Below are 13,064 nucleotides of genomic sequence, written 5' to 3' on the forward strand. Positions count from 1 at the left end.
TATTTTTAGTAGAGACGGGGTTTCACCATGGTCTCGATCTGCTGACCTTGTGATCCGCCCGCCTCGGCCTTCCAAAGTGCTGGGATTACAGGCGTGAGCCACCGCGCCCGGCCCAGAAGCAGATTGTTAACATCAGGTTACTTCAGGTTACTTTCCTTGTAAGAGTTAAGAGGAGACTGCCTTAACATGCCAGTTCAGGTTGACTGGGCGTCTTCTGACTGGTTGGTATGAATCTTTTGTTTTTAGGAAAAATTGGTCTAATGGGGAATTTTCCTGCTTCCTTAAAGTTTCAGCTTGATTGCATGACACTTAGCATAAGTGACTCCATTTTGATTTTTTCTTTTGGGGTCTAGTGCAGGAGCTCAGTCCAAAACAATGGCTTCCCATACATTTTATTTTACACCTTTATAATAAATCGGTAAATGAAAGTAAAGCGTTTCCCTTAATTCTGTGAGCCACTGTAGCAAGTGATTGAACCCAAGAAAGGGTCTAATTTGTAAAACCTCTAATTTGTAGCTAAGTTGGACAGAAGTTGTGAGTAACATGAAGGTCTACTATTTGCAGTTGGAGTGTGAACGTGTGGAACTGAGTCCTTTTTTTTTTTTTTTTTGAGACAGAGTTTCGCTCTGTCGCCCAGGCTGGAGTGCAGTGGCCGGATCTCAGCTCACTGCAAGCTCCGCCTCCTGGGTTCACGCCATTCTCCTGCCTCAGCCTCCCGAGTAGCTGGGACTACAGGCGCCCGCCACCTCGCCCGGCTAATTTTTTTTTTTTGTATTTTTTAGTAGAGATGGGGTTTCACCGTGTTAGCCAGCATGGTCTCGATCTCCTGACCTCATGATCCGCCCATCTCGGCCTCCCAAAGTGCTGGGATTACAGGCTTGAGCCACCGCGCCCGGCCGTCCTTTTTTTTTTTTTTTTGAGACAGGGTCTTGCTTTTTCACCCAGGCTTGAGTGGAGTGGCGCAATCTCGGCTCACTGCAACCTCCACCTCCTGGGTTCAAGCAACTCTCCTGCCTTAGCCTCCCAAGTAGTTGAGATTACAGGCGTGTGCCACTATGCCTGCCTAATTTTTTGTATTTTTAGTAGAGATGGGGTTTCACCATGTTGCCCAGGCTGGTCTGGAACTCCTGAGCTCGGATGATCCACCCACCTCAGTCTCCCAAAGTGCTGGGATTACAGGCGTAAGCCACCATGCCCAGCCTGGAACTGGGTCTGTGTGATCTGACACTATACCTAGGTTAGATAGTATCAAAATTGAGTTTAGTTGTAAGACTCTCAGTTGGTGTCTGTAGAAAATTGGAAAATTGCTTGATGTGGAGAAAAATCCCTATACATTTGATCACAGGCGTATTCTATGTCGAGTGTTGAGTACAGAGAAAAATAATTTGCTTTTCCTATCCAGTAGCCCACAGGCCCACTGGGGTCTCCTCTGTTTTCTGCCCTTCATCAGACTTGGGCTTGGGGAACACTGTGCGTTGGTTCATGTGAGTCTCCGAAATTTGACCTGCGGACTTTTAGGGTCCTCATCACGCTATATTATAAGCACTGATTTCCTTTTCATGCCACCATCAGACTTATAGCTTCTTAAAAATAGAGACCAGGCTTTATTCAGCTTTTTATCCTCTTAACCTAGCCCAGGGCCTGGCACACAGTCTGTGTTTAACAATGCTTGACTGTCACTTCTACCATGGTTCCTACATAGCTCTCTCTGGATGCTTTTCTCCAGGAGAAATGCAGCATTATCTTTCTCTACCTGGTTGAAATGTCACCTCCTGCAGAAGCTTCCCCAGGCCCTAAAATCAAACAGTATATCTCACTTTGTGTGCAGTTCCCTCTCATCTCAAGAAGTTCACAGTTTGGTAGGGATTTAGAAGAGCAAACTAACGTGTACAATGCACTGCAGCGCTAGGAAAAATTGTGAAAGACTTTTAAATGGGCAAAGAATTACTGGCTGTCTTTCAATGGAATGATGTGTGTTATTTAGAGTTCCAGGTTATCCGATTCTATGCTACAAAAGTGCTGGACTGTTTTATAACTCTGTAGAAATGAAAGTTAATGGGGAGGCCTGATGATGGTGCAAATGTTTTCTGTCTAGAACTGGATGCAGGATGCAAACAACTTCTGTTCATGGCAATGCAAATAAATACGTTTTGTCCAGTACAGAACAAATCTTTCCAAGTGTAACCGCCTGAGGGGTTCACCTTGCCTGCTGCCTAGACAGAGCATTCATCAAGACAGGGGAATTGCAATAGAGAAAGAGTAATTTACACAGAGCCGGCTGTCCTGGAGACCAGAGTTTTATTATTACTCAAATCAGTCTCCCCAGGCATTCAGGGAGCAGAATTTTTAAGGATAACTTGGTGGGCGGGGGAAAGCCAGTGAGCCAGGAGTGCTGATTTGTCGGAGATGAAATCATAGGGAGTCGGAGCTGTCTTCTTGCACTGAATCACTTCCTGGGTGGGGGCGACAAGATCATTTGAGCCAGTTTTTCAATTGGGGGGTGCCAGATGATCCATCAAGTGCCGAGTCTGCAAAATATCTCAAGCACTGATCTTAGGAGCAGTTTAGGGAGGATCAGAATCTTGTAGCCTCCAGCTGCACGACTCATAAATCACAATTTCTAATATTGTGGCTAATGTTAGTCCCAGGCAAAAAGGACATCTGCTTTGGGAAAGAGCTGTCTTTGTTTAAACTATAAACTAAGCTTCTCTCAAAGTTAGTTTGGCCTATACCCAGGAATGAACAAGGACGGCTTGCAGGTTAGAAGCAACGTGGAGTCTGTTAAGTTAGATCTCTTTTGCTGTCTCAGTCATAATTTTGCAAAGGCCGTTTTATAAGTAAAGTTCCATTTTACAGTTATAAAATCCTACTAGTTTCCTCCTTAACTCATGTTTTAAATAAATGTATGTTTATTCTCTGAGTTATGCTTTTACCATTTTGAAAACTATCCTTTAATAGTGGTATCTGTGAAAGAGAAAGCAATAATTAATACACAGTGAGCATTTATTCCATGTCAGGCACTATGCTAAGGGTTTTATAGATTTAATCCTCATGGCGACCCTGTAAGTTAAGTTCTATTATTAGTTCCATTTTACAGATATGGAAGCCAAGGCCTAGAGGTTAAGTAACTTGCCTAAGGACCCAGAGCTAGTAAGTGGCCTATCTGAGATTTGAGACCTGAGATTTGAAAGACTTGCATTGTAACTGCACTTCAGTTAAGAGGGCAATTGAAATGAAATTGTGGGATCAGGTAAGGTTCCCAAATTTCAGAGGATAAGGCGTTGCTGCAGAGGGGAAAGAAGGGTGGGGCTTCCAGGTACAGGTCAGCCCTAAGAAATGTAGTTGGCCTGGAGAGCAGGGTGTGGGCTGAAGAGTGGTAAGAGATAAGGCTGAAGGAAACTTCAGGAGTTTCCTTCACGGAGGAAGGAAATCACAGAAGGGCCCTGTGAGGCCTGAAGCCAAGGAGTTTGGACTTTATCCTCAAACTACAGGATTTTAAGCAGAAAAAAAAGACATTATTGGATTGAGCTTTATTATCTTTATTGCTCTTGTTTGTAGTTATAAAAGAGGTATAGGCTTTAAAAAAAATTGTTAGCCAGGCGCGGTGGCTCAAGCCTGTAATCCCAGCACTTTGGGAGGCCGAGGCGGGTGGATCACGAGGTCAGGAGATCGAGACTATCCTGGCTAACATGGTGAAACCCCGTCTCTACTAAAAATACAAAAAACTAGCCGGGCGTGGTGGCGGGCGCCTGTAGTCTCAGCTACTTGGGAGGCTGAGGCGGGAGAATGGCGTGAACCCGGGAGGCGGAGCTTGCAGTGAGCCGAGATCAGGCCACTGCACTCCAGCCTGGGAGACACAGCGAGACTCCGTCTCAAAAAAAAAAAAAAAAAAAAAAAAAAAATTGTTACCAAAAAAAAAAAAAAAAAAAAACCACTGAGAGATTTGGCCCTTTTGGAGAAATGATTCTGGCAGCACTGTTGAGGCTGGATCCGAAGTGGTGAATGAGAAAAGACGGAAGCTGTTGAAAACTAAGCCAATAGCAAGGAAAACGAAGAGGAGGGGATGGAAAGGAGAAACAGTAAACTGGCTGAATCTACAGGATTTGGCAACTGTGGCATGGGGGGACAGGAAAGGGTGGGAGTGAGGGAGGGGCTGATGCACAGGGAGAGCCCCCTCAAGGTGTCTAGCTCAGAAAACCTGCTACTGCAGGCCTGGTTCTCATTCTTAGCATGTAAGAACTGAGATAGTACTTGAAACTTAAAGCGAAAAGCGTTGATATCAAGTTTGTACAACTCCCATTCTAAAAAGCATATACAAATAGAGCCTGACCAAAGTACCCGGGCCCTTTTTTTTTGGGCCTCAAAGTGGTTAGAAGCGGCGGCGGGGGGGAAAGAGTGTGGAGAAAGGAAAAGAAAGATAAATCACAAAGACTACAACCATTATAAACCTTCTGTTGATAATTACACACATACAGATTGTCAGCACACCAGGTGACTTTTAATCCTGGTCCAGTTCCCCTCCTGGCCCTCTTAATGGCTTCTGGCCACTTCCTCTTGGGATTTGGCCAGAGTAAGCTCAGGAAATGCAAAGTTTTAATTCTGGAATCAGTAAAGCATATTAGGAAAGGAAATCCACAAATGAAAAAAACATCATATTATGCATTTCAAAGCCAAGGGACAGAATCAGATTGTATATTTGTGGGGACAGGAACCATTTTACACATTTTGGTGCAGAACTCAGGGATTGGTTTAGCCATTATTCACCCTCAGGTTCACCCAGGATTTGGTCTCTTGCATTCTTGTATGATTCCAAAGCTTCCATCCAGCACAACCTTCAGCTCTAGCAGCTAAGCTGTCTGCAATCCTGCTTTGTGCTCCCTGACAACCCGGGAGGATGACCCACTATGATGAAGGCCCAGATAAAGAGTCAGTATTTTTAATTATACTCACTTCCCTAGGATTTTGCAGGATCAGATGATAGAATATATTTGAAAGGCCTTTGTAAAATTGGATGAGCTATACAACCATCAGCTGTTCTTTATTCATTGTTGTTCTGGTTGATGACCTAACTGATACTTGCTACACTGCATTGCAGAATGTTCAAGGAGATTCGGTTTTCTACAATGACTATGCACTTAATATACTGTTACTATGTACTCACGGTGTGCTGTGTACTTTCACACATAATCCTCAAAATAGTTTTATAATGTTTATCAAAGATCAGATAGATTTAACTTGCTCAAAAACATAATTTTTGATCTTTTTATGCTCTCCCAAGATTGGATTAGGTTTCTCCATGTGTTACCACACCACAGCAGTTACTACATATCTTCCCCACTACACTAGAACCTCTGGGTGCTAGGAACTGAATTTTGTTCACTGCTATATGCCCTCTATCCAGCTAATGGAGCCAGACACAAAACATAGAAGATGCTACAAAAAATAGTTTGGGTGAATGAATGAATGAAGGCTGATTTTATATCCATTGCTCTATTCTGAAAACTACTGTTTTCTTATTAACTTACTGTTCGTCACCTATTTTTCCCTACTAGAATGTAAGATGCCTGTGAAAACATATTATTGTGTTTTATTCACTGCTGGATTCTCAAAGCCTGAAAGAATGCCTGGGATATACTAAGTGTCCAATAAATATCTGTTGGTGAATGAACAAATGATAGCCATATGGACAAGCAAATTCCACCTCTTTTTGTGATATCACTATTTTTTCTTTTTCTTTTTTTTTTGCGATGGAGTTTCACTCTTGTTGCCCAGGCTGGAGTGCAGTGGCGCAATCTTGGCTTACCACAACCTCCACCTCCCGAGTTCAAGAGATTCTCCTGCCTCAGCCCTCTGAATAGCTGGGACTACAGGCACACGCCACCATGCCTGGCTAATTTTGTATTTTTATAGAGACGGGGTTTCTCCATGTTGGTCAGGCTGGTCTCTAACTTCTGACCTCAGGTGATGTGCCTGCCTTGGCCTCCCAAAGAGATGGAAATATAGGTGTGAGCCACTGCCTCAGGTCTAGTTTGTGTATTTTCACTTAATATTATGCCATGTTTGTATCACAGGGACTTCATAACCATATCCATCTAACTATTTATTGAGGCCAGGCGCAGTGGCTCATGTCTGTAATCCCAACACTTTGTGAGGCCCAGGCAGGAGGATTGCTTGAACTCAAGAGTCGGAGACCAGCCTAAGCAACATAGAAAGATCCAGTCTCGGCCGGGCGCGGTGGCTCACGCCTGTAATCCCAGCACTTTGGGTGGCCGAGACGGGCGGATCACGAGGTCAGGAGATCGAGACCATCCTGGCTAGCACGGTGAAACCCCATCTCTACTAAAAAATACAAAAAACTAGCCGGGCGAGGTGGCGGGCGCCTGTAGTCCCAGCTACTCGGGAGGCTGAGGCAGGAGAATGGCGTAAACCCGGGACGCGGAGCTTGCAGTGAGCTGAGATCCGGCCACTGCACTCCAGCCTGGGCGACAGAGCGAGACTCCGTCTCAAAAAAAAAAAAAAAAAAAAAAAGAAAGATCCAGTCTCTATAAAAGTTACAGTTATGAGGTCAGGAGTTCGAGATCAGCCTGGCCAATATGGTGAAATCCTTTCTCTACTAAAAAAATACAAAACTTAGTCAGGTGTGGTGGCATGTGCCTGTAATCCCAGGTACTCAGGAGGCTGAGAAAAGACAATTGCTTGAACCTGGGGGGCAGAGGTTTCAGTGAGCCAGGATTGCGCCACTGCACTTCAGCCTGAGTGACAGACAGAGCAAGACACCGTCTCACATACACAAAAAAGTTATAGTTAGTCCCAGCTACTTGGGAGGCTGAAGTAGGTGGATTGCTTGACCCTGAAAGGTTGAGGCTGCAGTGAGCAGTGACTGATAGTGCCACCTCACTCCAGCCTAGGCAACAGAGTGAGACCCTGTCTCAAAAACAAACTACAACAAACACGAAAAAAACACTGATACCCAACCTAATAATTTTTCAAAGAAATTGATAATTTCAAAGACAGGCAAAAACTTTCTTAGACAAATTTCAAAATCTGAAATTTTTAGGAAAAACAAGTTCCTTGTGCTTGATATATATTACCAATTGTGCTTGATACACATACAAATTTACTCAGCCACCAACCGGTAATAATTTATCATTTAAACTGTTGTGATGTAGTAGGGAAAATAGATATTTCATCAACCTTTCCATTTGCATTTGAAGACACTGCTAGGTATAAAAAACCTTAGCCAAGATTATTTACTAGTTTTATTTCTTCTTTTATAGAATCGTTAGTTATTGAGGGGAAAAGTTTATCTGCTACTAGTATGGCATCTTTTCCCTATGGAGGAGTGTGGTATTAGAGTAGAAAGACTAAGGACTTTGATATTCAAATCCATCTTACGTGAAAAGCTGGTTTATATGCACCATTTGGTGCAGTGTTAGTTTCATCCCTTCATTTACCAAAGAAAGATCAATATATTGGGAAGACTAAAAGGAGAAGCTGATCTAATAGGAGGATTTAATTGTTTAGCTAATATTCTTAAGAGTCACCCTGAAACTATCCTCTGGCAAGTAAGAGTCCACCTCAGGAATTATCATAGCCTTTTTACCCCTAAGCATGAACTTTTTTTTTTTTGAGACGAGTCTCGCTCTGTCGCCCAGGCTGGAGTGCAGTGGTGCGATCTCCACTCACTGCAAGCTCCGCCTCGCGGGTTCACGCCATTCTCCTGCCTCAGCCTCCCTGAGTAGCTGGGACTACAGGCATCCGCTACCACGCCCGGCTAATTTTTTTGTATTTTTAGTAGAGACGGGGTTTCATCATGTTGGCCAGGATGGTCTCGATCTCCTGACCTTGTGATCCACCCGCCTCGGCCCCCCAAAGTGCCGGGATTACAGGCATGAGCCACTGCACCTGGCCTAATCCTCATTTTTATAGAGGGGAAGAGAGGAGAGGTACACAGAGACTATCGACTTGGGTCCGAAGAAAATTAGAATCGAACCTGAGGCCAAGCCCGCCAACACTCTCAGCAGCAGTTTTCTCCTCGAACAGTCTTCCTCTATCTGCCATGATGCCCAGGCATACAAAGGGAGTTTTTCATTGTTTCCTTAAGGTTAAATGCTCTGGATGCTCTCAGTTCAAATAAGATGGTTTTAAAATTCCCCTCCTCCTTGCCTTACAGCAAAGAAGAGAAAAGGAGAAATTCAAATGAAAATAAATCATATACCCAAATATCAAGGCTCACAAGCTGGATGATTTAATTCAATCAATTTAGCAAGGCCCGAAATGAAACCTGGTAATGAAAATGAAGACACAGCAATATTTTCCTGAAGAAAATAGACATTTGGAAGAAGAAATATTTTCTTAAAAAATGTTTATTTGGAAAAGTCAGCCTCTTACACAAGGTTTTGTATCTATGCTTTTAACTCTGTCAATTACAGTGGTATTTTAAATGCATTGAATATAATTCATTGAATATCTATATCTTTCTGCCTCGATTTAAGTGATATTAGGTTAAAAAAATATTTACAGTTTTCATTCTGGTCCACCTTCCCTCCTTATCCTTATACTGAATCAATTTCTCTAATTTTCAGGTAAGTGAAAGGGGTCACGAAATTTCTAGGTTTGTGTGGAGAGTAAGAATGCATCCAACAATTCAACAACGATTTTCTGTAAGGCCTTCTCTGAAAAAAGAGAAAGAATTACTTATTAAAACTAAGCACACTTAGCAACTTCTTTCCCAATCCTATCTTTATTCGTTTGTCTGGTGCCAAATTTTTCTGGCCCTTTTTAATTTGCAAACATTAAAAAATAAAATTAAAAAACAAAAAAACAAAAAAAAAAAAAAAACAACACAACACAACACCAAACACACACATATCTTATGCATAGCACTAAGCTGGAAGCAGATATAAATGGGACCACTGTGAATCAAAGGGGAAAAATTCCAGGAAAAAAAAATTCCAATAGCTTCACAGTTTAACTGAGGTTTTGGAAAAACTTAAGTGAATTCAGCTGATGTTTGAAATATCTGTCTACATTTAATTAGGTGTGTTGTATTTACCAAGGAGGCACAAATATGTAGTTTTGTAGATTTTAATACTAACTTTTCCAGTGAGAAAAATAATACCAGGTGATTTCAAAAAGGGCAGTGATCTATAAACACTCAAAATGCATCTTTGAACAGGGGAGCAAAAATAGCTAATTTAATGAAAACAAACCTTAAGCACTGCACTTGGCTTCTAATAAGCATCCCAAGAAAAGGTACCTGAGAGGGGTTGACAAGTACACTGTGTCTAGAACAGCCAAGATGTTGCCAAAGTTTTATGCTTTGAATTTCCTAAATATGTAGCTAGCAGAAACATGCCAGAAATCTACTGATGCTAGGAAAATATTGGTCAGCATTTTATAAAATCTCTAATTTTCAACCAATATTTCTGTTCATAAATCTTCCAGTGAAAATGTCTGAAATATATTACATGTAACAATGAAGCAAGATTAATTTTAAATTTTGGATTTGCCTCAAACAAGCTAGTTGTTATTTTTCCTTTTAACACAACACTCGAAATAGATGAATTCAGCAAAAATGGTTTAAGAAGTTAAGGCTCTCTAGAGTTCTAATGACTAAAACTTAAGGCACATATTATAATCTTTGACACTATTAAAAGCGAAGATTAAAACAAAACAAAACAAAACCTACTTCTTTCCCGCATCTTTTGCTACCAATCACTCCCCCTCCTCAAAGCATATGTCATTTTAAATTCAGGCTATTGGTAAGGAGTCAAACAAAAATCCCACCAATGAACAACTGGTATGATTTCCACACAAATGTCTACTATTTGCATTGAGCACCACTGGTAGATTACAGGCCAGTAGAATATTTTCAGATATCCTGGGTCATCAACTGCTCAATTTTACCCTTCAGCCCCATGGATTCAGACTGGACTGTCCTCCTCCTTGGGCCCTTCTTCTGTGTCTTTCTGGTCCGGAGATTCTGCTGCTTTGGTAACTTCCTTTGGCTTTCCAGCAACATCTATACTGGTCTCTTCCTCTTTACTTTCCTTTTTCTGCTCGTTTGCTTTCTGTTCTTTTGCCAAAAGCCGATAATTGATGCCCATGCCAATGAAGAGATAGATACCGGAAATAATTAGGACGACGCCACATGCCCAGTATGTGTATTTGTAGTCTCCATACATGTCACTGAGCCGACCTAAATATGTAAAACGACAAAACAGTTATGTTTCTAAGAGTAAACAGGTTTTTTTCTCCCCCAAGCAAAGCTTAAGGATCCATTCAGAAACATGTCAACCCAATCTTTAAAGAGTCCCAAAATGATGAATTAGTATAAGGAACTGCTGAAAATTAGCTGATCCTCTGTTTATAATGCCTCATGGATTTTAAGTGGCCTTTGCATCTTCTGTTATTTTTAGTAACTTGAAAATAGTTAACTCTCGGCAAACTGGAAATGGAAGAGACGCAGTGATCACCTAGAGTCAATTCTCTTAACACACTATGGAAGTAAGCGTTGCCGAAAGAGGCCTGGAAGTCTTGTCCAAGGCCATAGTGCTGTCCCATTTACCCAGGCCAATCCTCTTTCTCAGCATTTCCCAAAGAGTATTCCTGTGAACACTTGTCCAGTGCTAAAAATTTAAAAGCAATATCTTACACCCATTCTAAGTGCTTAATCCTTACAACAGGCAGATTCTTTTTTTTTTTTTTTTTTTTTTTTTTTTTTTTTGAGACGGAGTCTCGCTCTGTCGCCCAGGCTGGAGTGCAGTGGCCGGATCTCAGCTCACTGCAAGCTCCGCCTCCCGGGTTCACGCCATTCTCCTGCCTCAGCCTCCCGAGTAGCTGGGACCACAGGCGCCGCCACCTCGCCCGGCTAATTTTTTGTGTTTTTAGTAGAGACGGGGTTTCGCCGTGTTAGCCAGGATGGTCTCGATCTCCTGACCTTGTGATCCGCCCGTCTCGGCCTCCCAAAGTGCTGGGATTACAGGCTTGAGCCACCGCGCCCGGCCTAGGCAGATTCTATTATCATCCTCACTGGACAGATTTAAAAACTAAATTACAGAGATGTTAGCTAATTTGTCCATGGTCACAAAACTAATAAGTGAAATGACTTGGCTTTAAACATAGAAAGTCTGACTCTGAAGTCTGCACCCTTAAGCATGTGCTACAAGGATACTGCTTTAATGTTTCAAAAGTCAAATGAATGGGTAAATGGCATATTATTTTCTCATAAAGGATTTGTGAAGTCTGGTAGTAAAGAATCCTATTTAACTTGATGTTTCCAAATTTTATTTTGGTTACGTAACTTCCATTACTGTAAAATTTATTAGCATCTCATTGAACTGGTATCTCTGGGAAAATTCTACCCTACACTTAAACAGGACTTAATACAACCAATTTAAATATGATTCCATATGGCTTTCTAACTCACTGCATCATTCATTAACAATATTTTTTTAGCCTTTATCATATACCAGGCACTGGCTCAGCTAGGCCCTGAGGATAAGGGTGAACAGAGGAGTTAACATCCACAGTTCAGTGGACAAGAGAGATGTTAATCAAGTAACTACACAAATTGTGACAAGTACTACCAGGGGAGTTTGAAAGAAGTGGGGTCAAGAAAGCTTTCCTTAAAGTGCCAACTAAGCTGGGATTTGCAGGATAGGAATTATCTAGGAGAAAGGGGATGGGAATTAGATCTAAGCAGAGAACTGCAGTGCAAAGGCACAATGGTAGGACAGAGCATGGTGTGTGAGGTGAAAGAAGGGCCAGGTTGCTGGGGCACAGAAAGCAGGAGGCCAGTGGTAGAAATGAGGCTGGAGGGACAGGTGGGGCCAGTCCGTGCAGTGCCTTGCAAGCCACATTAGGGAATTTGCTTTTCACCCTGAAAGTAAGGGGAAGCAACTGGAGAGTTTTAAGAAATCTTGAAGAGTTCTGAACTAGAGACTTCAAGGAGACTGAAGAATAGCTGGAACTGATACAGGTAGACCAGTTAGGAGGTTACAGTTAGGAGCAGCCCAAACAGGAGACAAGGGCTTTGGATAAGGGTAGTAGTTGTGATGGAGAAAAATGGGCAGATGAGAAAAAGACTTAGAGCATAAAAACTGATAGAACTTAGTAACTCACTGGGTATGAGATGGAAGAAGACTGATCTCAAAAGGCAGCTATGGATCTTCTGTTATAACTCACTCCCCAAATCAAAATTCCTAAAGTATGAGTCACATCCAGAAGGAGGGTCAAATTATTTTTTCACTACGTGTTATCTATTGAGCTATATTAATTTGAAAGATAAAGTATTCAATAAGCTTCAGGAATAGTTCCCAAGTTATAATTAGTTTACTAGCTGTATGATCTTAGCCAAGTTACTTCACCTTTTGAAGCCCCTGTTCACTTACAAAATGGGGACTAAAACGGTCCTACCTCACATGGACTTGTGAGATACAACAGGAGATACAAAATGATAAGGACTGTCTCTGGTACACTGGGAGCTTACATGGTAGCTATTATTATACTATTGCTACTGAAATAAACTTTTGTTTTTTTGTTTTTTGTTTTTTTTTTGCTTTTTGTATGTTTTTAAAAAACTTATGGGCCAGGCGCGGTGGCTCACGCCTATAATCCCAGCACTTTGGGAGGCTGAGGCGGGTGGATCACCTGAGGTTAGGAGTTCGAGACCAGCCTGGCCAACATGGTGAAACCCTGCCTCTACTAAAAATACAAAAATTAATTGGGCATGGTGGTAGGTGCCTGTAATCCCAGCTACTCAGGAGGATGAGGCAGGAGAATCGCTTGAACCCAGGAGGCAGAGGTTGCAGTGAGCCGAGATCGTGCCATTGCTCTCTAGCCTGGGCCACAAGACCAAGACTCTGTCTTAAAAAAAAAAAAAAAATTATGTGAAATATACTCCATTTTTAAAATGAAATAATCGCTAGTGCTTTAAAGATTGAGTTGTTTTTCTACATGCTTTTCTACACTAAGCACATCAGTTTTGTGATCAGAAAAAAATGTATTTTAGGCCAGGCGTAGTGGCTCACACCCGTTACCCAGCACTTTGGGAGGCCGAG

The 13,064-nt window shown here is 42.0% G+C and overlaps 2 protein-coding genes across 4 annotated transcripts in view; both read right to left on the reverse strand.

Moving 5' to 3' along the window:
• ST7L (suppression of tumorigenicity 7 like) overlaps positions 1-13,064 on the reverse strand; it is an 843,199-nt gene that overhangs the window by 364,014 nt on the left and 466,121 nt on the right. The gene's annotated exons all lie outside the window — the stretch shown is intronic.
• The window catches only part of SLC16A1 (solute carrier family 16 member 1), a 43,593-nt gene continuing 38,879 nt past the window's right edge, over positions 8,351-13,064 (reverse strand). For all 3 annotated transcript variants that reach the window (XM_050747560.1, XM_050747556.1, XM_050747563.1), the window contains exon 5: positions 8,351-10,201. In XM_050747560.1, coding sequence (XP_050603517.1) covers positions 9,927-10,201 — 275 coding nt within the window. In that variant the 3' untranslated portion in view covers positions 8,351-9,926. The remainder of the gene's footprint in view (positions 10,202-13,064) is intronic.

The sequence above is a fragment of the Macaca thibetana genome, chromosome 1 (genome assembly GCF_024542745.1).
Source record: "Macaca thibetana thibetana isolate TM-01 chromosome 1, ASM2454274v1, whole genome shotgun sequence".
In the NCBI taxonomy this organism is placed as follows: domain Eukaryota; kingdom Metazoa; phylum Chordata; class Mammalia; order Primates; family Cercopithecidae; genus Macaca; species Macaca thibetana.